Source organism: Hyposmocoma kahamanoa, unplaced genomic scaffold (genome assembly GCF_003589595.1).
Source record: "Hyposmocoma kahamanoa isolate Upper Pololo Valley unplaced genomic scaffold, ASM358959v1 213, whole genome shotgun sequence".
Taxonomy (NCBI): domain Eukaryota; kingdom Metazoa; phylum Arthropoda; class Insecta; order Lepidoptera; family Cosmopterigidae; genus Hyposmocoma; species Hyposmocoma kahamanoa.
In genome coordinates, this window is record NW_020653734.1 from 153,499 (window position 1) to 178,752 (window position 25,254).

Consider the following 25,254-nt stretch of genomic DNA (forward strand, 5'->3'; position numbering starts at 1 on the left):
TTGAACATTGGTCTGTATACGGTGCGTCTACTTTGGCAACTTACGATATTCTGCAGTTTCTTTAAACCATCTTTCTGATGAGTGAAGTTATTCTGAGATAGGCCGCTATTTTAGAAAGTTATTGATATATGTTATTGTTATTTTGCAATACAGATGTTTATTCTTGAATCTTTTTTTTTTCAGTTTATTTTATCTGATGGTGCTTGCTACAAGCCATACTATATCTAAAAGTAAAACTGACGAGAAAATATTTGATGAGGCAATAGACAGGCTTAGGGATTCTGAGTACTTCACAGAGTACACTGTAGGCAAACATGACCGATTTCACAAACACAGAAGACAGGAAGTGGCCAGGACAACAACGCAAAAAGCGAAAGAGGAAAAGATATTGGCAATGGCTAAAGTCCCAATCGCTGCCAAGAATAATAAGAAGTCCTTTCTCTCAAGTGCGACCATGCTAAATCTAATAAAAATGAAAAAGTATAAAACGTCTAAAAAATGTTCGACACGACGTAAAGGAAAAGGTAGGAAAACAACGAAGCAAAGAGCCGTACCTGTTGAAAAGTTTGATATTACAACAAAAACGAGACGACGTAGAAGAAAACGCAGAAGAAACTTTTCTCTTCAAATGCAAAAGCGATATGCGACGCCATTCGAGACATTACTGTCGACAACAGGTAAATTACCACTAAAATCTTTTAGAGAATACGCTGACCATTCTGGTTTAAGTCAGCGTATCTATTTCCCAACCAGTGATATTAAACTTGCTTACGAATTCCCTTTAATAAAGGAAGCGCCATCTACGGCTACAATATTAACAGATGCGAGTCAAGATTTTTTTGGAACCGCAGAGTTAGAAAATATGCTTGCATTAATCAAAGAGAGAGCTGCTTTAACGATGGCTAACGAAATGCCTTCTGTAACCGAAATAATTACCACAGCTGTCACAGAGACGACATTTGAAGCAGACCCTATATTACGGCACTATTTTCCAGGAACCACGGCTTTGAAAACTTTGTCCTCATATTACATGAAGCAGAAAAGAAGATTGAATTCAACAATCGCTCCCTTAGAAACTCGAGAAGATGGGAGTAGTTTTACAAGCAACTTTGTTTCTTCGGCTTGTTGTTTTGAATGCCATTTACAGAAACAAATTAAAGAGTTATTACAAGCCATAAAAGACAAGCTTAGTTTTGCAAAGAAATGTGTCACATGTACGACAAGAAATTTTATTGAAGCGGAGGCAGCCATCCGTAAAACAACGGACAAGATGAGTATGAATGCGAATAAAAACGCAAAAGAAACCACTCTGCACTTATATAACGATACAGATATAATGATTACAACAGAAAAAATTCTGATAGAAAAAAATGTCAGGAACAGCACAACTAAAAAAAAGAGACTATTTCGTCACCACGAAAGTTCAACTAACGTGCCTGACCAACAAACATTAGCAGTAGACGACGACTATGCCTTGTTAAAACGGTTTGAATATGTTCTCTCTAAATCCCACGAGGACAATGTCATTAGGATGCTTACAAAACCCAATAGTGTTATTTTCTATAAACGAAACGAGAACAAAGTACCAAAAAGAAACCAAGAAACCATTGAAGACTTGAATCTTAAAGAAAATGTTAGAAAACTAGTCGATTCCTATCCTATGCCTGATGAATTCGATTACAATAAAGACGACAATGGTTTCGAAGCATCTAGAAAAGAAGATTACGATGAAAAGGCAGCAGTATTAAACAATGGTTCAACAAGTGCTAGTATTACTAGTCTAGAAGGTCTGAGTAAATGCTTATCTTACAAAGAATATGTAGATGGTTTTAAAAATTACTTGAACTATGTTAGAGACACAACGTGTTCCAACTTTTCTAATCTTGTTCGCTACCAAGCGCATAGGCATCATAAAGTTGAAGATATTGGCAAATTCATTCTTGATAAAATTCCAAATACAGTACCTCAAATGAGGAACAAAAGGCGGTTCCTTGATGATTCCGATGGTGATGATGAGGACTTGTCGACAAAAAGTGATGAATCATGGTTTAAGAGGCATTTCTACTTGTTTATAGACACTGATCCTTCAAAGAAGTACCATACTACACGTACGGTGTCGTCGAAACATGCAAGAGATACAACTGAGCACAAACGCCGAAAAAAGTCTCCTGCGCCAGTCGCAAAAGAAATCACCAGAGAAGAGACAAAAACCGTGTTAGATGGTGATTATGACGATATATTAAAATTTCTAGATTATTCTATACACTCTCCCTCTCTCTATACACGGGAAAGTAATGGTGGGTTATATTTCTTATTTATTAGTTGTAACAAGGAGGTCCGGTCATATTGCAGATGGATTTGCTTAAAGCTGTTTGCGTTCTATGACCAGTTAAAATGTGGTCGGACCTTTTATTATACCTGTTTAGTTAATGCTGGTGGTAGTTATTTCGCACATGTTACATCGAACAATTAAGTTATTTTCAGTATCATGAAATTAACCTAATACACATTGAAATGCGAATGGTGAAATTAACATGAGACTTGTCAACTTATGTCTCAGGGTGACGGGCACAGTGACAGTGCCAGTTGCAGTGGCACTGCAACTGCTATGGACAGGCGTGTAGCTTACGACTTGATATCATTAAAATAAAAATAAAAAAGATACAAAAATAATTGCTACTAAAGAATCTTAACTGTGCAGATAGCTCACTCAAATTTGCGTTATCACGTACTCAGCTAAGGTGCTCTTGTAAAATGAAGGTTACTCACCATAAAAGCTACCTATGTAACCGTAAAACAGTTTATCTAGTACTTATTATTACTTTTCAGAAAGGACGGAAAAGACAACGTTAAACAATTTTACAATGGCAGCCAGCAAAACGCTACCAACCATTGAAACTTCTAATGACATAACGACGAAACACAGGAATTTCTTTGGAAAACTCTTTGGAGCAAGGGGTTCCCAAACTAATCCGACAACGGAGGAAAACAAAGCTGCAGCCATATATGACATTATTATTGACTATCCTGAAAGATTGAAGAGAAGTGACGATAGCCACTTCTCAGTTTTTACTGAAGCTCATCAATATAAGAAATCTACTTTACCTATCATCATGGACACGACAACGTCAACGAATAATGGTAAAAAGCATGTAGGTTATGCTAACATACAGTCAAGGACAACGATGGTGACAATATCATCAAAAATGAGCAAAAAACGAGGCAAGTTCAAGACGCTTTTAAACAAAATATTTCACAAAAAACAGAAAGGGAAACAAAAAAGAAATGCTCTTGCAAAGCTGCATAGGGAATTAAGTTTCAGTCCTTTTAGGCAGCTGAAGAAAATATTCCAAGGTAGTTCTTCAAATCAATCACCAAGCAAATTGACAGATGATCCTCCCATTACTAATTCTAATAAACTTTACTCTAACAAAGGAAAAAAATTCATTGAAAACGAAAGGAAACTGTCAGATCCTGTTGAGACTAGCTTACATAAAGAAAATAATGGGATGGCAAAATTTAGTTTCAGCAACAAAAATATCTATCCTACTGAAGATTATGGAGGATTCAATATAGAGGACATCCAGAAACAATTCAATTGGAAATCGCTGAAACAAGATGAAGGTTTTGGACTTACACCAGACGAAAATGTTAGAAAATATTCGACACTCAAGTATAATCCAACTTACTACAAAACGAACGATTACATTGAAACTATTGAACCTAACAATGAAAACTTAACTTTTTATAATAAATATCAAAATCAAGTTCATTATCTGATAAGGGACAATGTGCTGAACAAGGATTTTACGCGTGACTTGAAATTGGGTTCGTCCATATTACCTTTCATCAAAAACTTCAACACTTTCTCGCGAATTCCCTATGGTCACAAAATTTATCCTGGTCTTGAATTGAATCCTAACGCAAACTTTGACTCGTACTCAAAAAAGGTGAACGTAAATTTAGGTCCAAATACCAAAAACGGTAAATTTGAGACAATCCCCGACTATGATCAAATAAACACGAATGATGCTAAGAATATAGTCCCTAAGTATGGGAATGGTGCCAACAACGGACCTGGATATTCTTCAAGCCCCTTGTGGCTGCCTAAAGATACTACCGACGGGGAGAAAAAACTCGAAGAGAGCAAAGCACCTAGCAAAGGTAATGCTGGTAAGCTAAATATGACAAAAAATCGATCTCTAAAGTCACGTATTTTCGAAAAGTTTTGAAAGATGTCATCAAGATGCTGGTTTTCCTTGCCTTTCGAAAATGTTGCGAATAACATTCTCAACATTTTCGAAAGGCAAATACGTTAGTGACTAATTTAAAAACCTAAACTATTTGAAATCTATATTATTTTTCTTACAGGAATACTACTGGATCTGGTAAAACTCGGTTCTGTGGCAAACACAAGACCGTCAGCTCCAACTAAAAAAAATAAATTTGAATTCAATTACCACATACCAACCATTAAATTTACTCAATCTACTGTTACCGCACACGATAATATAGGAGGAATTCTAGACGATTTAGAAAGAAAGTTACAGTCAATACCAGACTACGCAGTGCAGAATTTTGATTTTAAATTCAACGCCAAAAAGCCTGATTACCATGGTTTCAATTTATTTAACCACGAAGTTGACCAAAAGAAACACGGCGTCAACGAAGTATCTGCACTTACAGTAACCAAAATGACAACTACTGGCAAACTCTTTGCAGAGCCTACAACAAGGTCAAAAACAAAAAAAACTACTCCAGATAGACATCGTGGTCAAAGACCACAACAATTCAAAAGTAGCTATAAGAGCTCACAGACTTCAAATCCCTCTAATACAATGCGTTTTGAAAGATTCACTAAAAAAGGAAAACCTACAATCCAGTGGGACAAAAAATATTCGTCACATTTTAATGACAAGACATTGAATACCCACCGTCTGGAAAATGATACCTTATTACGCCTCCAGGAAGCAATAAAAACATCAACATGTACACCTGGCGCCATGAAAGAAAGATATCCATATTTAAACTCAAACTACAAAGACCATCGGTTTAAATATATATTCCATGATTATTTCAACGATTTATTGGTATGGCATAATGACACATTGAATAAGAATATCGCCAATGTTTGGGATCCTGTTAAAGGGCTACATAAGGATATTTTCACAATCCCCGGAAAATTGGAAAGTTTAACAAAAGAAGTTGATTTAATGAATAAATACTTAACCAGCTTCGAAGTTTTGCGATCAGGTGCGTTCAGCTTCTGTATTTAATAGGGGATAAAAATTTGGAAGGCCTTACAGTGACATAATAGTGGCCAATTAGTATCATCACCAATTGGGGCTTCACATGTTACTCAAGAGTTGTGAACATTCTGCATCGTGCAGATTTCTTCGATATTTTCACCAAAAAGCTCATGGTAAATTCCAAATTAAATTTCGCACGTAAATTCCGAAAAAGCAGGAGGTGCGAGCCCGAATTCGAGCCCACGTCCTCTGCTTGAGAGGCTGTAGGTCAAAGGGTAGGTAAAACCACGGTATCTGTAAATTAGTATATACAAAATATAAAAGCAGATTAAATACATTGCGATCTCGACTTTTTACGAAATAGACACTATCCTTACGGATCCTAATCGCGTACATGTTTTATCAATCAAATTTCGACCTCGAGTAACCCGCCGTTACTCTGCGCAAGTACATTTGCTGCGCAACTTACTTTGCTGGTTTGTAAAACTGTGGTGTGGTGGTGTAATTAACATTTTGTTAGATTCTTTGCATGTGTAAATAATAAAGGTTATAAATTTAAGGAGATGGAAATAACATGAAGAACAAGATAACGAAACTGAAAAAGTTAATTAACAAAACTGAAAAAGATGTCACAAAAGCTATGCAAGTGGAAGAAGACAGAATTTCCCAACAGATGAGAAATGAAATTGCACCATCTGACAAGAATTCTAAATCGAAAATGAGCCTTGTCCCTCCCACAGGTAAGTTGAGAGTCATCATTATCATATCAGCCGGAAGACGTCCACTGCTGAACATAGACCTCCCCAAAAGATTGCCAAACTAACCGGTCGGACGCAACGTGCATCCATCATCGGTTACCCGCCGCCCTTACCAGGTCATCCGTCCATCTAGTAGAGGGCCATCCCACTGAACGCCTTCCGGTTCGTGGTCACCATTCGAGAACCTTCCCGCCCCAACGGCCGTCAGTTCTACGAGCTATGTGCCCTGCCCACTGCCACCTCATCCTTTGGGCTTTGTCGGTGACTTTCGTTCTTCTACGAATCACCTCATTTCTGATTCGATCACGTAGAGAAATACCGAGCATTGCTCGCTCCACGCCTCGTTGAGTATCTTTGAGCTTTTTTTTTTGAGGCCCATAGTAAGTGACCACATTTTAGAGCCGTAGGTCAACGCTGGCAAAACGCACTGCTCAAAGACTTTTGTCTTCAAGGACTGCGGTATTGTGGACGAGGAGACGTCCCGGAGCTTCCCGAAAGCTGAGACGAGAAGACGTCCCGGAACTTCCCGAAAGCTGGGACGAGAAGACGTCCCGGAGCTTCCGGAAAGCTGCCCAACCGATTCGGATTCGACGATTGACCACTCCGTCGAATCTGAGTCTGCCTAATTTGACGGTTTGTCCAAGGTAGACATACTCGTCAACAACTTCGAGAGTAGATGCTCCCACTATTGTAGGAGTGGGTACAACATGGACATTGGACATATGTTTCGTCTTCTCCATGTTCATTTTTTGACCCACCTACTGGGAAACTCTATTGCTGTCACTGAGCATGGTGCCAAGCTCTTCCAACGATTCTTATCGTCAGCAAATCGAAGGTGAGTGATGAACTCGCCATTGATGTTAATACCGAGTCCTTTCCAGTCCAGTAACTTGAAGGCATCTTCGTGGTGAACATTTTTGGAGAAATGACGTCTCCTTGTCGCACTTCTCTTTGCAATTGGATAGGTCTCGTGCACTGGCTCTGGAGTCGAACTAACATAGTGGCGTTTCTGTACAAATACTTCAACACTTCCATATATCGACAGTCAATGTAGCACCGTTGTAGAGACTGTGGCACCGCCCAAATCTCAATCGAATGAAAGGCTTTCTCATAGTCCACAAACGCTAAGCATAATAGCATGTTATACTGCTCGGTCTTCTGTAGAACCTGCCACAGCGTGTAGGTGTGGTCTATGGTACTGGAGCCTTTTTGGAAACCAGCTTGTTCGGGGGGCTGGAAGTCATCGAATCTGCGCGCGAGACGGTTCGTGATGACTCGTGAAAACAGCTTATAAACGTGGCTTAGAAACGAAATGGGCCTGTCTCCTTTTTTGAAGAGAGTAGCACCACGCTTCTACTCCACGCTTCTGGCATATAACCTTCGAGGAAGACTGAATTAAAGAGCCTCTGAAGGACTTTTAGTGCCAGTGTTCCACCCGCTTTCAGAAACTCCGATGTAATTCCGTCTTCACCCGGTGCCTTGTTGTTTTTTAGCTCTAGGATCTTTTGAATCGGCAACATGCTGAGTAATCGAGGCATATAGTTGGCTTAGAACCTCCCGAACTCTCTCAGTACCTCTAGCTTGGACGATACAAGGCTACCATTTTCCATTGTAAGCTGACTTTGCCCAATAGATATGTCCCTTGCAAACACTTTGGAGTCCTTATTCCGCTCTATGGTATCTTTAATATTGTTGATATTAAAGACCCGTATGTCGTGTCACATGGACTTCCACATGTGTCTATTGAGCTGTCTGTAGACTTTAGTATCCTCTGAGGACTGCAGCGTCATAGTGCATCGATTTGTCATTAGTTTGTAGTATGATCGAAGAGTTTCTGCAGCCTGTCCTTGCGGCAGGTCCTAAAGAATTTTGACGCGACCGTGCGGACGGTCTCCACCAACCTGTTGCTAATCTCGTCCACAGAGACGCGTGCTGTAAGCTAAGGGAGAGCTGTAAGTTCAAAGTAAATATAATATATTAAGAAAAGTATGGTGACTCTACACAAACGTGGCAGCGCGGTTTGTATGTGTGTACGCCCGCCCGCGTGTTCGAACGCACACATACGCATTTATAAACTCGCGATGTGTTTTTTTTTATTTATTTGTGGCAACAAACAGTCATACATGAAACAGTAATTATTTACATATATTTCTCTCAAAAATTTAGATTAAATTAAATTGCTAGCACTATAGGTCTACCTATAGTGCTAGCAATTTAATAAAAATTATAATAACTGAGACGACTATGACATGTTATTTTGTGTAATTATTTGTAATGATAACATTCTTGTGTATCATTGTTAATAAAATTTTACAAGACGGAGTTTATCAAACAATAGTACTTATTAAATGCCATTTACAATTTGTAGTGCCAGTAAATTTACTAAGAGTGGTGTCAAAAAGATTATATATAGAGTTATTATACATGTTGGTGGAACGGTAAATGAAGGAATTGCATATAATTTACGAAGTGGTGGGGGACAAATAGAGGACGTTTGCGAGAAGACCGTATGGGAAGACGCACACGAGCTACGAATCGTATCCTGCCCAGAAGCTCAGAGAATCAACTTGATTATTTAGCATTTTATATAGTGAAATTAAGTCAAACATTTTACGCCTACTTTGAAGACATAATAAGTTATATTCTTTTAGGGAAGTTTCGTAAGAAACACCCCATGTGTTACGACGGTAATTAATTGATCTAATGAGCGTTTTTTGGATCTTTTCTATTCTATTGATATGAACCTGAAAATATATTATTCCATATAACACTGCCGAAATCTAAAGTAGACGTAAAAAAAGCAAAATATAAAGTTTTAAGGATACCAATTTTATTAAATGGTTTACTGATTCTAAATATAAATCCTAATCTGCGAAATGCAGACTTATTATGTGGTCTATGTGAAGATTAAATGATAATTTTGAATCCATAATTATACCAAGGTCTCTAATGTGATTCACTCTCCTAATGGACTTGTCTTTAGGTTTGTATTCGTAATTGATAATATGAGTTTAGCGCGTGTATGTAATAAATATTAAGAAATAGTTGGTTGGACTCGCAATACCTATGAGATTTCAAGTCTTCTTGCAATTGAATGCAATTATTATACGATTTAATCAGTTTAAAAAACTTTCAATCGTCAGCATGAGAACAAGAAGTTAGTTTATATCGAAAGTGGTTTGAGTCTTCACGAAACTCGAAAACTCTATGGCAGTGGAGTGCGTCCCCCGTCTACGAGCTCAGGGCTTGGTGAATCAGAACCGCCTTAACATTAGGCACACCCCATACAACAGTCGAAAGTTATTTACATACAACTACTACTACATACAGCAACGCGCTATCTGCACCCGCGCAAATGTGTGCGTTAAGTGGCAGGGTTACCCATCACTTTCTTGTACGTGGTCAGAGCGGCAACATAGCGAAAATTCTTACACGTGTTCATTAGGTGTTTACATCAACTTTAATTTAAATAAGATAACCAAGGTATTTGAAATTACGTGTCACTTACAAATTTATCGGCAATACAAACGTCTCATTATATTGATGTAATAAATCTGTGTATATTATATATTACTCTGCACTAAATATATGAAGAAAACAGTAACTGAATGAGTCTCAGGCATAAGTTTCTTTACTTATACACCGTTATGTATTAACGTACAAGTTTCGTAATGAATAAGTGAAAACTGTATTCAAATATCACAGCCGTCTTAGCGCGAAAACGGCTTGCCGACAGCCTTGTTGTCGTTCAGTCAATGTGACCGGCAATGTGCGGGGCGTGGTGCTGTATCTAAACCTAGGGAGGGTCGGAGAGTGTCCATTCTTGTTACTTTTTTGTTCTCTGCATCAGGTGAAATTCTGGTTAAGCCTTTGTCTATTTCATATTTCTCGCACACAATTATGTACGCGAGACTCGAAAACGGTAGTTTCTCAGATATATACAATTTTTGCATTGTAATTTTGCAGATAAATCAAAGAACAAGAAATTAAAACACAGTGTACGAACACCCTACAAGCATCGTGCAGCAAGATTCAATCTGATACCGCGAAGAAAGCTCAACAACTACCAGATAAATCAGGACGTTGAAAACACAATTGACCGTCCGTTTAACGCTACTGCATTTGGTAACAACGGTTTTTAAATTATGATATTAGACCTTGTCCAGAAGTAGAGATTGAAAAACTGCTTATTTTTTTAAACATTTAAACGTTATGCTTTTTTAAAAAAAAGCGTGCTTTTTTAAACTCTTTTTAGTTTGAAGCTAACAAAATCGTTTGGAAAACATTTAAGCGCATAGACTTTTATGTTAAAAAAAGCTTGCAACGTTGTGTTGATAGCGTAACGCAAGAGTAGACCATTCAAGGTTTTAAGATAAGTTTTTTTGTAAAAAAACGAGTTATATTTTTATCTATGTCATAACATTATTATATTTAACATATTGTTCATTGGCGTTTAAAAGCGTTCAAAAACATGAGTTGTTTAACTTTTGTAGTTAACCGTTGAAATGGAAAAAAACGGCATCTTTTTTTAACATAAAAACGTACGTTTAAAAAGCGTGCTTGTAAAAACGCCTTTCGCTTGAACGCTTAAAAAGTCGTTTAGAAAAACGTAAAAAGCTTGCAACGTTATGTTGAATTAATTTGTTTTGAAAACATAGATGGCGCTACTTGAAACTTAAGCACGTTGTAAAAAATGAAATTGTTGATACCTATAGAACTGACCAGTGACCAACGCTTAAGCTTAAAATGAAAAGCGTACTTATGCGCTTATTTTAAAAAGCAGACTTTTTAAGTGCTTTTCGTCTAAACGCCCACCTCTATCCAGAAGTGGTGAATTCGCCACGATTCGTCTGTCGGCGAGGTACTGGACGCTTGGACCCTGTCCAGAAGGAGCGAATTCGCCGCGTAATACGCGCGTACGTTGCGTCCAGAAGAAGCGCGAAGTTCAGAGCGAGTGCCCGTATCTGGCGAAATCTTAGTTTATTTTTTCCATTCCCTATATTATTTTTTTTTAACATTAGAAATGAGGTAAACAAAGTCAAATTCAAATAATCATTCATTCTATTGGTAAAATTTTTAAACTTGAAAACGTCATTTTTTAAGCTAATGCTCGTTCACTACGCTGACCTCCCCGAGAAGAACAAGCAAGAAACTCTAGGGATTGTTCTTTTAGAATATACTTAAATGCTATAGAATACATTTTGAATCATATTTGTGTGGAATCTATCTAACACAAACGTGTCTACAATTTTGTAATATGACTTTTCAATTAAAACACTTTTAATATATAAGTTTTAAACTTAGGAAATGGTAAACTTAATATATGCTCCGGAATCTTATTGTAAATACGTGTACAGCGCCCCATAAAAGAATCGTTTACCTTAGTTAAACGAAATCGTGGTACCATGAATTTGGACTTAGTTCTAAGGTTAATATGATGCATATCTTCTTTCTTAACGAAATTATGAAAATTTTTACGAGCATACAAAATATTGGGTAAATGTACTAAGATCCCACAATCATGATACCAGTCTCCTTACACTTTTCTCTGAGACAAATCCGAGAACCTAAACGGTGCACAGAACGAATCTCTCGTGTTTGCAAACATAGAAGTAGGGTTTGTAAACATTTTTCTTCTGAAATTTATAACAAAAATTTAATGATGGTCATTTTTCTAGTTCTAAATAAGCAATAAAAAAGGAACAGTGAATAAGCGTGCTGTTAATTATTCATTGGGTCTTTGTGGTCGATGCTTATAGTTAATAAACAACCTACTATAGTTGTTATAACCTCCGTATGCAATTTGGCTATTAGACCAGTTCTTTTGATTACCTCGAGTCTGGATGAATATTTTTATACCTAAAAATGCTACGGGTATAAAAATTACACTTCTGAAATTAATAACTTTGACATTAAAAACTAGTTTAGGCATGTACAAATATTCAAACTCAAATTTTGTTTTATGCCGTTTGAATTGAAATTGAAACGCTTCATTAGGACGCAACACGCGCGAGAAGATAATTGCAGCGAATTCGCTTCTTCTGGACAAGGACTTATTGTTTATACAAAGAACGAACACAACGAAAAATTCCTTTGATCTTACTCAATTAGTATTTGTTACCTTTCCGAAGTCAGCAAAATGGCGGACTCCTTCTCTACCATGACATTACAGTGACAGTTCTCGCTAGCGATCGCGTTAAATATTTGTATACAAAATGTTGTCAAGTAATTTACTCAGTCGCTAGCGAGAATTTACTGTATCCTCATGGTAGAGGCATCGAGTAGAATCCGAACTAAAGTTTTACAAACCACACAGTTGTGCAACGAATGTGCTTGTGCAGTGTAATTGCGGGGTATTCGTGGGAAGTGGGGAGGCCGCATCCTGCAAACACGCTCAGTTTGCCGGAGCGAGCGCTAAAGGTTGTTGTGTTACAATATTTTTCAATACGTTCAGCGTGTTCTACGGAAAATCGTTGTATGCATATATGACACCTTACCTTACCTATTTTCTACTTTAACTTAGTTTTTTATGGTACCTAGTGACACGGGATGAACAAGTCGTCCGCCTGGTGATAAGAGAGGCGTCCATAACGGTTGTTCCCACAGTCCCACTCTGAGCTTGAATCTCAAAGATGTTCATGGGGCATTGCCCGTCACCCTGAGACATAAGTTGTTAAGTCCCATGTGCCTGTAATTTCACCAGCAAACTTAACCTTCCAAACCGGAACGCAGTAGTGCTTACATTACAGCTTGGCGGCAGAAATAGATAATAAGGTGGCCGTACTTCCCTGGACGAACTCTTTCACAGGGATTTCTACTGCTACTACAACTTCTTTCATGTTTGTTCGGGTCCCTATCTATCCCGAGAGACAGGATAATCCGGAGAGACTAAGAGCTCGACGGCAAGACCAGGGTATGGCGGGCGTCCGGGCCAAGCCCGCTGTCAGTCATACGCCTTCACGGGCGTCTCTAGCGGACCCGGACTTAGGTATGGACTCGCCGGGGTTTGTGGTTAGCTGCAGGGAACGGACACGTTCGTGTGCTCCGGTGGCGTGTGGCCGGGGCATTCGTCCCGCGCAGCTAGCGCGTCTTAGCAGCGGTCTAGTTGAGGGCCTGAGGCTAGGGGACGCACGGGGCACGTGCTTTGCCCTTTAAGTCGATGGCTATGTCCGGACATTGTCACTAGCCCGGAGCTAGTAGAGGATGAGCTAAATATTTTCCGGTTCCTCCGGCCGCGAACTGGAGAGATGCCGTTCATTCGGTGTCGGGAAGTGAGCATACCTTACAGCTCCGCCACCAATGAGGAGATTTGGTAGTCGGCGGCTCAGCGGTGGCAAGCGTTAGTCGTGCGGAGCGCGACGGGAAGTGAGCGTGCCTACAGCTCCGATACTTGCCTGGAAAATAGGGAGCTGTACGTGATCCCGCGGCGGCTCACCTAAGGCACGCCTTACAGAGAACCGGATGAAATACGTTCAAACGTGCTGATCCGGGGTTAGGACCTGACTTGAGGTTTATAGGAAGGGGCACTATAAACAAAACTTATGTAGAAAGATATGGGACTGCTCGGTGTTTGCATCAATAATAGTAAAAAATAGAAGTGTATTTAAAAATAAATACAACTTTGAAGGTGGTCATGTTATTTATTAAGAATTATTTTAATTTTTTTTCAGACGTGGCTAAGGCCGATTATGAAAGTAATGATCCAACGTCATTAGATACAAATGTGTCAACAGTTAATGATACAACTGACGTGCTCTTCGACAAAGTCAGATGTAAGTATGATACATCGTCATTAGCTTACACGTGTCCACTGCTGGACATAAATTCTACACCTGAGCACGCCACGTCACCGTCTTGGCTCGCTTTCAGCCGCTACCATCCACCTTTCCCAGGTCGTCCTTGCTGCGGTTACCACTCTAGAACAAGTCTGCTTCCCCTTCTGCTGTCATGTCCGACCCTTTTGCGAGCTATGCCAGTCATGTCAGTCGCTTTAGTTCGATGCATGACTTCATTAGGAATTCTTTCCATCAGAAAAACTCCAAGCATGCAAGCAAGCGTGATACTCTAGTTGCTAATAATGACATCAAGTGGCCAGCGTTTAGCAACGTGCCTTCCGCCAGAAACGCTCGACAACCCTAGCGGTTTATAATTACATCCAAAGTATCCTAGAATGCCTTGCTGCTAGATATTTCCAAAGCTTCCACTTCCAATCCTAATAACCAAATTATATGAAGTTGGAATTCGTGGCAATGCTCTCAATTGGCTAAAATCATTCCTAAAAAATAGACAACAATATGTACAAGTTGAGTACCTTCGACAGGATTCAGAACAACTAACCAAACTACAGTCAAAGTGGCGAACTGTCAACAGCTATGTCCATCAGGGTATCGTATTGGGGTGTGAGCTTTTCCTGATATCACAAGTGTATTCTATTTGCAGACTATATCTCCTATTTAATTACCCTAATAACCCCAATAATAACCCTAACATCAAAAAAACCTTAAATTACTTCTCCCAATGATCACACTTTGTTGGTTACACAGCCTAGACTAAAATTATACAATTCAGACCCCATCAAAAACGTCCAACCGTAGGTCGCTCATTATTATTGGACCTAAATATGGAGGAGGTGACTGATTTTACCCTGTTAGGACTCAAAATAAACTCTCACCTTGACTGGAATGAACATAAATAGCAAAAATAAAGTCCAAATTTTCCTCCTTTCTTTAACGTATTAATATCAAACACACCGACTGCGCACTGTCCGCATATCACGCTTACGCTCAGGCCTGGCTTCGCCATGGTGTATTGTTATGGGGCCATAGCACAGACTCACGTGAATTCATTATAATCCAAAAAATGCGTACTAGCTAACATCACTCAAACAGACAGCTACAAGCCGCATTTCATAAACCTCTTCTCTCTATATATTCTAGAAGCCGCTACATTTGTTCGAACCTCGGTCTATTTGAATTTAACAAGAGTGCACGTCACAAAGACAAATCCTTTTCCTCAAATCCTCCCAGAACCGATCCTGGAAATATTTAAAAAAGGTACATACTACAGAGGAATACAAATCTATAATAAAATACCCATTCATATAAAAAAATATCCAAAAACAGTTTATTCACCTCCAATCTGAAGACACTTCTAATAAATTTTAAAACACTCCAAATTTTAAAAGAACAATACTTTCGATCTGAAATTCTACATCCAATATCTCACAATACAATTACAAGACAAATAACCAAAACAATATTGCAAAAGCCTAAATTCAACAACTACTATGGCAAACGAACATCTGAATATATTGTACCAGAACAAATTAACCAATTCAAAAATCTAAATATCAAAATCATACTCAAAAGATATTTTTCAACACACACAGATACGTAATGTTCAGGCACTAATTTTTGTCATAAAATTTTACTCCATAATGTTTATTCACATTTAGTAATAATACATATTATTTATAGATACTACATATACTATAAAATATATACATTTAAAATTAAACTTATTCTTTGTGTTTTTGGGGCGTCCTATGTACACTTGTTAACAAACCGCTTTCCGGTTCGCTCAGTATCTAGTCGAATAATGAAATAATGAATACTTTGCAGGTAGCGTCTTCACTGTCGTATAAATGTATGCCTCCAAATAAAGATAAAAACAATGTCTACCTACTTTTAAGATCGACTAGAAAGAATCGATTTATTTTTATAGGCCTATTCTGTGTACGGACATGACATGAATGTGTGTTTTATCTGTGTATTTGTAAAAATAAGCTAGTGTTGTAAACTTCACACAAACGTGTCAGACCATGGTGACACAATTCAATTTTGCATTTGAGTGCACCTGTTTGCTTACAGTACTACCCCCAAAAAAAGTCACAGAAAGTTTTGTTCGAGAAATAACGCTAAAGCGCCTCCCATCCTATATGCTCTAAGGTAAATAGCAATGGTACCCTTTTTCTGACTAAAAAGAATCATCTAAATCCATTCACACAAAAAAATACTGTCGAAGACACGGCAACACTGAGTCTGCCTTACAAATGAGCAGTCAGTAGAGCAGTGTAACCATTTGTGGCACATTTCTGCCATTTGTGCAGATTTGGCAACTTATTTTCTCTGTGACAGATCATGGTAATGTTTTATAAAAATGGCAGATTTTCGCAGATTTTGTAGTCCAAATTTTTTATTGTTTTTGGAGAACAAAATTAACAGTTATTAAGTTAAAATTAAAATTTAAAATTAAGAATTATACAATCATTTAAAAACACTTATCTTTCATAATCATTAACGAAGAAGACATTAAATTTGATATTTATTTGTAATTTTTAGAGTCATAAAGTTTTAGTTTAAAAATAACTTGAGACTTGTTAAGTATGTCACGGTTTAAGTTGAAAGAAATTTATTAAAATACGTTTTTTACGTTTTTATACGTTTTTTAGAATAATAACGCATGGAAACCTAGCCCGCACACGCTAAGTGAGGCAAATTGAAGCGTTCCGAATGGGCCTACACGAGCGGGCGGGCCGTCAGTGCTCAAGGTCAACTAGCACCGCGAACAGCTCAAGAATTTTAGCTAAAAATTACGAAATGTGCGGTAAATGAGTGTAAAAATACGTCAGACAAACATAAAATAGATACTAACATCACATTCCGCAAGGAAGTAACGCGTTTCAACTTGTATTTTTATATAAATATTCACTAAAACCGAAAATTAAACTACTACTAAAATAAGCCTACATGAATTTGATTTTTGCCTCACTTGTGACAGTTCGTTTGATATGAAATTATCATTCTGTGCGTTATTATTCTAAGGTTTTTTATTTCTTATTCCAAATGGAGACACTAAAATGTGGCCGCCATATTTTAGGCATTTTCTCAGAAGAGTTTGGTAGATTCCGGCAGATTATCAGCTGGTCAGATTCTCTATTTTCCTGATGGTTACACTGAAGTAGAGTTTTTTTTTTTTGCTTGGTTATTAAGTCCTTTGAGCCAGGTCTTCATTTAATTACCTGGGTCCTCACTATTTAAAGATTTTCTATTGTGTTTTTAACGTACTTATACAATGGCAAAAAGAACATTGAGTTTTTTAAGCTGCGGGAGACATTATTTATGTTTTCACTTTCACATAGGTCACTTAATTCACTTGCTAATAATATGTCACCAACTGAAGCGTTACAATGTGATTTTGAGTTTGACTCAACTTTGCCTATCAACTATTGGATAATGTAATAAATATTAATTGTTACAGCTTATAAACGCAATGAACATCATAAAGGAATTAATAGAAATGTAAAGGTTCGTAATGGTACATTGTGTATTAAAGGCTGTAAATAAGAAATTACTAAGGCTTCAATTACTCGAGGTTTGGAATTTTTTACCGCCCGTGCTACCTACAACTCACATTTGCGAGGAAATAAATATAATATTAATTTATTTCATGTATGAATGAATATCGCTTTACAATAACAATTACAGATTTTGCTAATTTTGTTAAAATATCGGGTTTTTTGGTTTTCTTTTATATTTATAAGCGGATGGCCAGCTATTCACCCAAGGATAATACAGGATAAGACAATTTGAACTAAAATGTTGTAAAAAGTAAAAACGCATACAGCCATGGTGGTAAAGATATAAAATAAACAATTTCACAGTACTAAGAATGCTGCAGAATTTGAATTTATAAAATTAATTTTGCAAATGTTTAGTTTTTTTATATATACTTCAAGCTTATATCAAATAATAAGTCAGATTTTTCGAACATTAAAACTTTTTGCTTAATCTTAACTTATATAAGAGAAGTACCAAGAGTGGAATAAAATTTTTTTAAATCCATTACCGCAATAAGGCTACCTTTCCACCACAGATGTAAAAGTGTGAGGTGCGAGGATGTGTAGCGGCGCGGTGAAACGGTGTGATGTTTTCCACTAAAGCTGTGCGTGACTCTGTTCAGCTATACGCGGGCTGGCTACGGTGTGGAGGGGTGAGGGGTGAGCTGTGGCGATGTGTCAGTGTCAGTTAGTGTCATACTTTCCAGTAGCTCCAGTTTGCAAACATTCCTCGCCCGCATCCCTCGCTATTGTGTATATACAAATACTTAGCTCCGCTAACCCTTTTCCACCGGAGCTGCGCTAAGCGAGGCTAGGAAAATGAAGTAATCCTATTGGTGATTTTTTTCCTAACACACCGCGTCATTACGTCGCACATTTCCGGTGGAAAGACAGCCTAAGCGGGCAATATAATGAAAAAGCCGTGGTCGTAGTTCAGCACATTACAGCTGACTTTGCCTGCATGTTATGACACTGTTTACGAGCAAGGGTGATGAAAAGATTATTTCAAAATGTAAACATGATTCCAAAAACTGAATGCCCCTAGGACTAATTTATATTGCTTATTGCTATGTACGCATGTATATTTCGTTAAGAAAATTCGCCTACATTTCGTTCGGCGGCAATATAAATTGAAGGAATTAAGCTTAGATATGAGCGCCGCGTCGTACGCACGCGCACGCTTCCATATTGTGTACGCGTAGTGAAAATGGCGACGCCAAAAATTGACATTTCGAAGATAAAACTTAGTGACTTTATATTCGAAGATGTTTTGTTTAAAACATTAATTTGTCAATTTCTGGCGTCGTCATTTTCACTATACGAACACAATACGAGCGCCTGATCGAACTGATAAAAATTTGATTAATATAGAAAATACGTTATTTTATTTCTTCCTTTGAAAAAGTATTTGTATAACGGTGTTTGTTAAAGCAAACACTTATACAAATTCGTTTCATGGTCGAGGCCGACGCGCCGCCGCCGCCGGTTGGTCTATAATCGGCGCTCATATCTAATTGAGCTTGGGCCTCAATATTGCAATATTCGTCTTATTTCTTTTTGTATCGACAACTAGATTTTTTGACACTAAGGCATTGACTTACAATTATATGGACATCGGGTCCGCGCTAAAAAGTGTCCGAACTTAGAACTTATAGGGCGTTAAAATCGTATACAGAGCGTCATTCACGGTTTAGTCTTCGTTTGTTCGACTGACAGCGAAGCAAGCAAAATTAGATAGTACTGCGATGACATTACAATTTAAATTCAACGTTTTAGCTTTTTCATATTCCTTTACATGTCACTACGTTTAAATAGGTTGACTTGGGACATTTTTTTCGTGGTTTTTGTATTAGACCCGTCGTCCATTTATTTGTAAGTCAATGCACTAAGGCTAAGATTTATATTTAAAAAGAAATTTTGAACTCGATTAAGCAAAGGTGGCGAACTAAGCAAGTTTTCCGTATTTACAAAACGAACTTTCGATCAAGTTATGAAGTGAACTTAGTACGAAAAATTAAATACGAGATTCTCATGTGGGGTAAAGCAGCAGATAGATATACAAACCATATTTGTGTTGCAAAAACGAGCGACTGGTTCTGTATACCGTTTTACCTAAACGGTCACGAGTTTCTCTCAGAGAAAAGTTTAAAAAAACTTGCAGACTGTGGCATCACAGTACATTTACTCAAATATTTTGTTTTATGGGGAACTGCATACGTTGTTACAAGAAAATTCCGGAGCATAAATTAAGATTATCATTGCCTAAGTTTAAAACTTACATTAAAAGTATTTTAATTGAAAAGTCATATTACAAAATTTAAGACTACGTCTTAGATAAAGTACAGAACATCGAGCATATAACCAGAAATAGAGACGAAATAGAGGCCATATATTCCTGGTAACACCTTAGTGATACAGCTCTTATAAATATCAACTCCCGTTTGCACTGAAATATAGACAGGCCAACTAATGACCTGTGTGTACGTCTCCGTATATTCCAAAAAATATTCTGTATTTATTGTAATAAATAATATCTCTAACAATGCCGTGCTGTTCTATTCGGTGGTGTGGGAAAAACAGCAAAACATCTAATTACAAAACAAACGGAATCAAGTTTAATCGGTAATTAAATATTAAATATGTAATTTTGCAATTTGCCTCCATTATAGCAAAGCTCAAGTTAACTGGTCGATTTGAAGTGAAACAATTGACGACACCCGTCAATTGTTTCGAATTCGGGCTGGCCAATCGGAGCGCAGTTGTCACAGTAATGATATGGTAGAATAGTTTTCAAACAAATTAAATGACATTTCGTCTCTATTTCTGGTTAAATACTCGATGGTACAGAGACGACATGAGTCTAGATTCAACACAAATATAATTCAAAGTGTAAGTATTCCACAGCATGTAATTTTATTTGAAAAGAGCAATCGCTAGAGTTTCTAGCTCGTTCTTCTCAGGGAAGTTAACACAGTGAACGAACAATAGTTAAAAAAAAACGATTACTTAGACTTTGACTACGAAAAACTTGCATAAATCGTCATTTTTGCTTATTCGAAGTCAAAATTCGTTTAATAAACGTCAGCCTAACGCCTTGGCCACGAAAATATTGCCACGCTTGAAACGTCAATTTGCAGTAAGCGTCAAAATTTCATCATCGAAGCTTGGTAATTCGCTTACAGCGCCTTTGGTGGTAGGGGGAGTCAAGTACAATTCTTTTTTCGAAATAAAGAGTTATAATATTATTTAATATTTGTGGTGGAATATACTTTAAATATGTATTAATATTAATAAAGCAAATGAATAATTATTTGCTTTCAGTTGTAAGAAAACAACAAATAAAAACAAAACAATTTGTTTCGTGTCTTGTTTGACAGTTTCGTGCGTACTATGGAACTTTCTCGTATAATTGTTCTGGTCGCAAAAAACGCGCGTAACACACGTGTCGAATGTCGCTGCAAGTTGCAGCGCTATTTTATGGCCTTTTATGAATAGAATCATAATGTATTCGTAATTAGCGAATGACACTAGGAGCGCCGCGTCTCTTGGCCCTCGCCTAAGAACGGTCACATACAACGACTTTAGCAACGCGTCTGCAGCGATTCAATTGCGATGCAGTCGCTAATTATCTACCTTTATGCTGCGACCGTACTTGCATCTATCGTCATGAAGCAATTCGCGCCGAAGCTTCGTATGTGGTCACATTAGCGGCTTCGTAATTTTTAGCGAATTATCGTGTAATAATCCAAGATGGCTGCAATACAATTTCCGGACCTATTGACTATGGACGACGACTTTCTTTACTTCTACTTGTGTGCGAAGAATAACTTCATGCATTTATTGACAGTCAAAATAAACTCATAACGAAAAAACATCTAATCGGACCGAGAATAATTGAAATGACATATGCTAGTCTGACTACGCAGCCCGATGTTATGCGCGCTAAAACCGTTTAATGTCCAGCCCGAATATTCGCGACGATAGCCGATAATGGATGGTCACACCAACGAAAGAAAAAAAAACAATGGAAGTGCTTTAAACCTCGATTACTACCAGAACCGATGTCGCCAAAACTCACACGTTTTTAATTTGAAACACTACAAAATCTTGACATTGATTTGTCGTAGTTTCAAATTGAGAAAGAAATAACAAATTCTGGATTGTTAACATAATTTAAACTTCCTGTTGGCATATCGTTGAAAGTACAATACCTCTCATATCAATACCTATTATACAAGTTACGACGTTTTAATATTGTATTGAAGTTTCAATCAATGTGCTACCATCTAGCGGTTTATTGCTGAACGACGACGAATTGGAGTTATTAATTTAATTCTCCATAAAAACGAAAAACAAGCGACCATATTGCAGGGGTATAAGCTTTACTTTTTGTCTCTTGTAACAAAAAAAAATTCGATAAACAGAAAATTTAAAATTTATTAAAATAACACTCCGATGATATGAAATACCGCCACGGGCAATATTTATGGTGCTGCTATCATTTTTGCACTCCAATAAGGCATTTTTCTAGGATTTTAGAGAATCTACATGACACAATCATACAAAGCGAAAACGGCGGGCTGAGCCTAGGTTTTTTGAGACCTATAGTTACCACGCGTGTGATCATAATCATTGTGCGAGGCTTTGTAATGATAGACACAAGTGCGGCCGCATCATTACACACACGCGTGACTTAAGTAGCGATACAATCGTGATGTCAACACGATGTAAGTTTTTAATGATTCAACAAAAGCAACAGCATCAATGCAATCGTTGGCAACCGCCAATAAATAGTTAGTGTCGCAATGCAATACCGCTTCTAACAGTGTGTAGCCGCTCTATCAGTGTCAATTTGGACACAATAACCTGTCTAATAAAACAATGTACAGGCTTAACTGAGTCGGTTCCTGAGGTGAGGTAGCTGTGCCGTGCGAGAGGTGTGACAGTTTACATAAGGGCGCATTCCCATTATGGTTAACGTTTTATTTATCGTTAGACGACTGTCGTGTCTTGCTGTTCCTACTAGATAGTGACGATAATTTAACGGTTCACGGCAGCCACCTTGTCGTTTGCACGACAGAATCGTTTGAAGGTACGATCAACTGTCGTCACACTTTTATCGTGACGTGTTATTTATCGTCCGCCGACTAACTTCTAGGTCTTCCCATTATGACGACAGTCTCTCGTCGTAATGTCAAAAAAGTCCTGAGCGATAATTAATCGTGTTTTAGCTTATGTGAACAAATTCATTTAGCACGGTACTTTCAGCTGCACGGCTATCTGTCGTTACGACGTATTGGGAACGTGCAATAACAAGATGATTGAACAAAGTACCAAATTATCAATCCGTTTATTTTATTTAAAAAATAACAGTTTTTTTATTATCATTTCTCATAACAACTAGAGATACCACGAATATTCGGCCGAATACCGAATTTCAAAAAATGAAAAAAGCACGTATTCAAAATGTGTCTTGTATTTTAATCACAAATTATTGCCTTAATACTTAAAACCAATCAGCGGCAGGTTGTGATGAATGAAAACAATTTTTCAGAATAGGTTAGTAACAAACGATTGCGCTTCTCCTCATAAACAATTCCTGCTTCTGAAAATGGCGTCTCACTATAAACACTACTGCCAGGAGACTATAGGTAAATCTAAGTAAATTTTGACAGGCTTGGATACTTTTTTTTTTTTCAAATTCAAAATATTTAATTCAGATAGAAATCCATATTGGTTAGTAATACACTACTGCTTTGCGTTTGCTGACAACCACTTGTAAGGCTCTGCCGTCCGATTTAGGCGAAGAGTTTTGAAATAAAAATCAATTTCATGTACAATAGAACTTGAGATCCGAGAGAGGGCGCCACTAGGAGTAAACATACGAATCATTACTAATTCTAATAAAATTAATTAAAGTTACGAATTTAGTGCGAAAAGTAAACCAAACCGATAGTTATAGCTACAAATGTGAACAATTATTGTTTGTGACGTAAACTGTTGTAAATTGTTAAAAATATAAAGTGTGTGGTTCTGTGACAGTGAAAAGCCTAAAAGATTTAAGCAAGTAAGTGAATATCCAGTGTACAAGCAAGCCAATTCGTATAGAAACATAATACATACAAATAACTTTACAAATATAAAGGGATTATACTCTATTTTTTAAATATTGTGTGTAAAAAAAAAAACGGTTAGTGGGAGGTGAACTTTGGACATCGGCGAGTATATTAATTTAAAATCATTATTTGACGGTATCATGTTCACATAAGTGCCTAGAAAGACATACACAGTTTAAGCCAGTGACGTAATGTGCAACGTGGTTTAGTGGTTTCACTACGAGACTGCGAGACGTGCAACCCTGCGTTCAAATCCAAGACTCAAAAATAATTTGCTTAGCGCAACCTAGAGAGAATTAGCGGCATCTCACATTAAAATACAATTGGAGACGTGGTTTCCTGCGGGAGGGCAGCACCTGTCTGTCAACCAATCATAACATCCGCCAGAGGGAGACTGGGACGTACCACTTTGCTATGGCAACTTGCACAAAATGTAATGTTGGAATAGAGGGTCGTAGATATATGAGCTGCTCGACTTGCAAAAAACTATTCCATTTATCATGTGCAAATGTCGCATCGCCTAGATTTTATCTAATGAGTCCGAGTCGAAAACAAACGTGGAAATGTAATTATTGTTGGGATCAAATACAATCAAACGACGAAGTATCAGTTGTAAAAACGCCTAACTTCGTTACAGAACGGAGATATAGGGTAAACGTTCCGATCAGTAACTCGTTTGAGTCGTTATCTGAAGAGGAATCCTCAGATCTGTCAATAAGCACCAGTAAACTCAACCGAAGTTGTCCGGAGATGCAGTTGAGCGAGAGGGAACAGTCTGAGGAATTAAGACAAAAGAACTACAAACTACAATTAGAATTAGGATCAGCTGATGAAGAAATAAAAACTCTGCTTTCTGAAATTCATGACCTTAAAAATCGAGTCACGAAACTCGAATCTGTCAATAAAGCCCTGACCCAAATATGTTCCTCTACAAAAAAAGTATCTTGTCGTTACTCGAGTCAGAAAAAAAAGGAGATTAAAGGGATAAATAAATTAAAAAGAAGAAATTTAGATTTCTCAAATCTAAATAATGAAACTTTAAATATTGACGAGCACTACTCTCCGCAAGATGGCACTACTAGTTCGCCAAAATTACAAGATACAGTTATTAATGGCCAGAATCCGTCAAAACATGATGCTCGACATACACAACAAAAAATGTGTATTATTAGCACGAATAATAAAAATAAAGTTATTACAACGGCAACGTCTACCATCCAGAATACAACATTTTGCCATTTCTTAACACCGAATGTAGGACTGCAGCAACTATTAAGAAATTTAGAGAAGAAAGTGGAAAATTTCACATTATATGATTCCTGCGTTATAATGATAGGAGGAAAAGATTTTGAAACCAGTATGGACTACAGAGGTTTAGTTAGTATGCTCAGGACGGAACTGTTGAAAGTTAAAAATACGAATGTGTTTATTTGCTTACCAACTTTTCGACACGGGTTGCATACAAGTTTGTTATTTAACGAGCGTATTGATAGATTTAATAATTTACTGTACACTGATAACTTGACTCATGAATATGCATACATACTGGACTCGAACAAGAATCTTACGTACGATAATAGCAATTTCACTATTTTTAGGGGTGTTTTAAATAACAGAGGTCTTCGTCAGATTTTCAAAGATTTGAGCTTATTGATCAATGATGTCATGTTTGAAAACTTACAGAACTTTACTATCGAATCAAATAAAGTTGGTAACAACAACCACAACCTTTTAATGGATAAAACCGAGTTTTTTCGATCCTTATACAAGTAAACCCATTCTTATTCACCAAA

General features: G+C 37.4%; 1 protein-coding gene across 1 annotated transcript in view; it reads left to right on the plus strand.

Annotated features, from left to right (window-relative positions):
• The first annotated feature begins 4,694 nt into the window (after window positions 1-4,694).
• The window catches only part of LOC113227677, a 35,163-nt gene continuing 14,603 nt past the window's right edge, over window positions 4,695-25,254 (plus strand). The window contains exons 1-5 of the mRNA XM_026460647.1: window positions 4,695-5,253; window positions 5,810-5,989; window positions 9,974-10,132; window positions 13,678-13,779; window positions 17,267-17,313. Of these exons, the coding sequence (XP_026316432.1) occupies window positions 4,695-5,253; window positions 5,810-5,989; window positions 9,974-10,132; window positions 13,678-13,779; window positions 17,267-17,313 (1,047 nt within the window). The remainder of the gene's footprint in view (window positions 5,254-5,809; window positions 5,990-9,973; window positions 10,133-13,677; window positions 13,780-17,266; window positions 17,314-25,254) is intronic.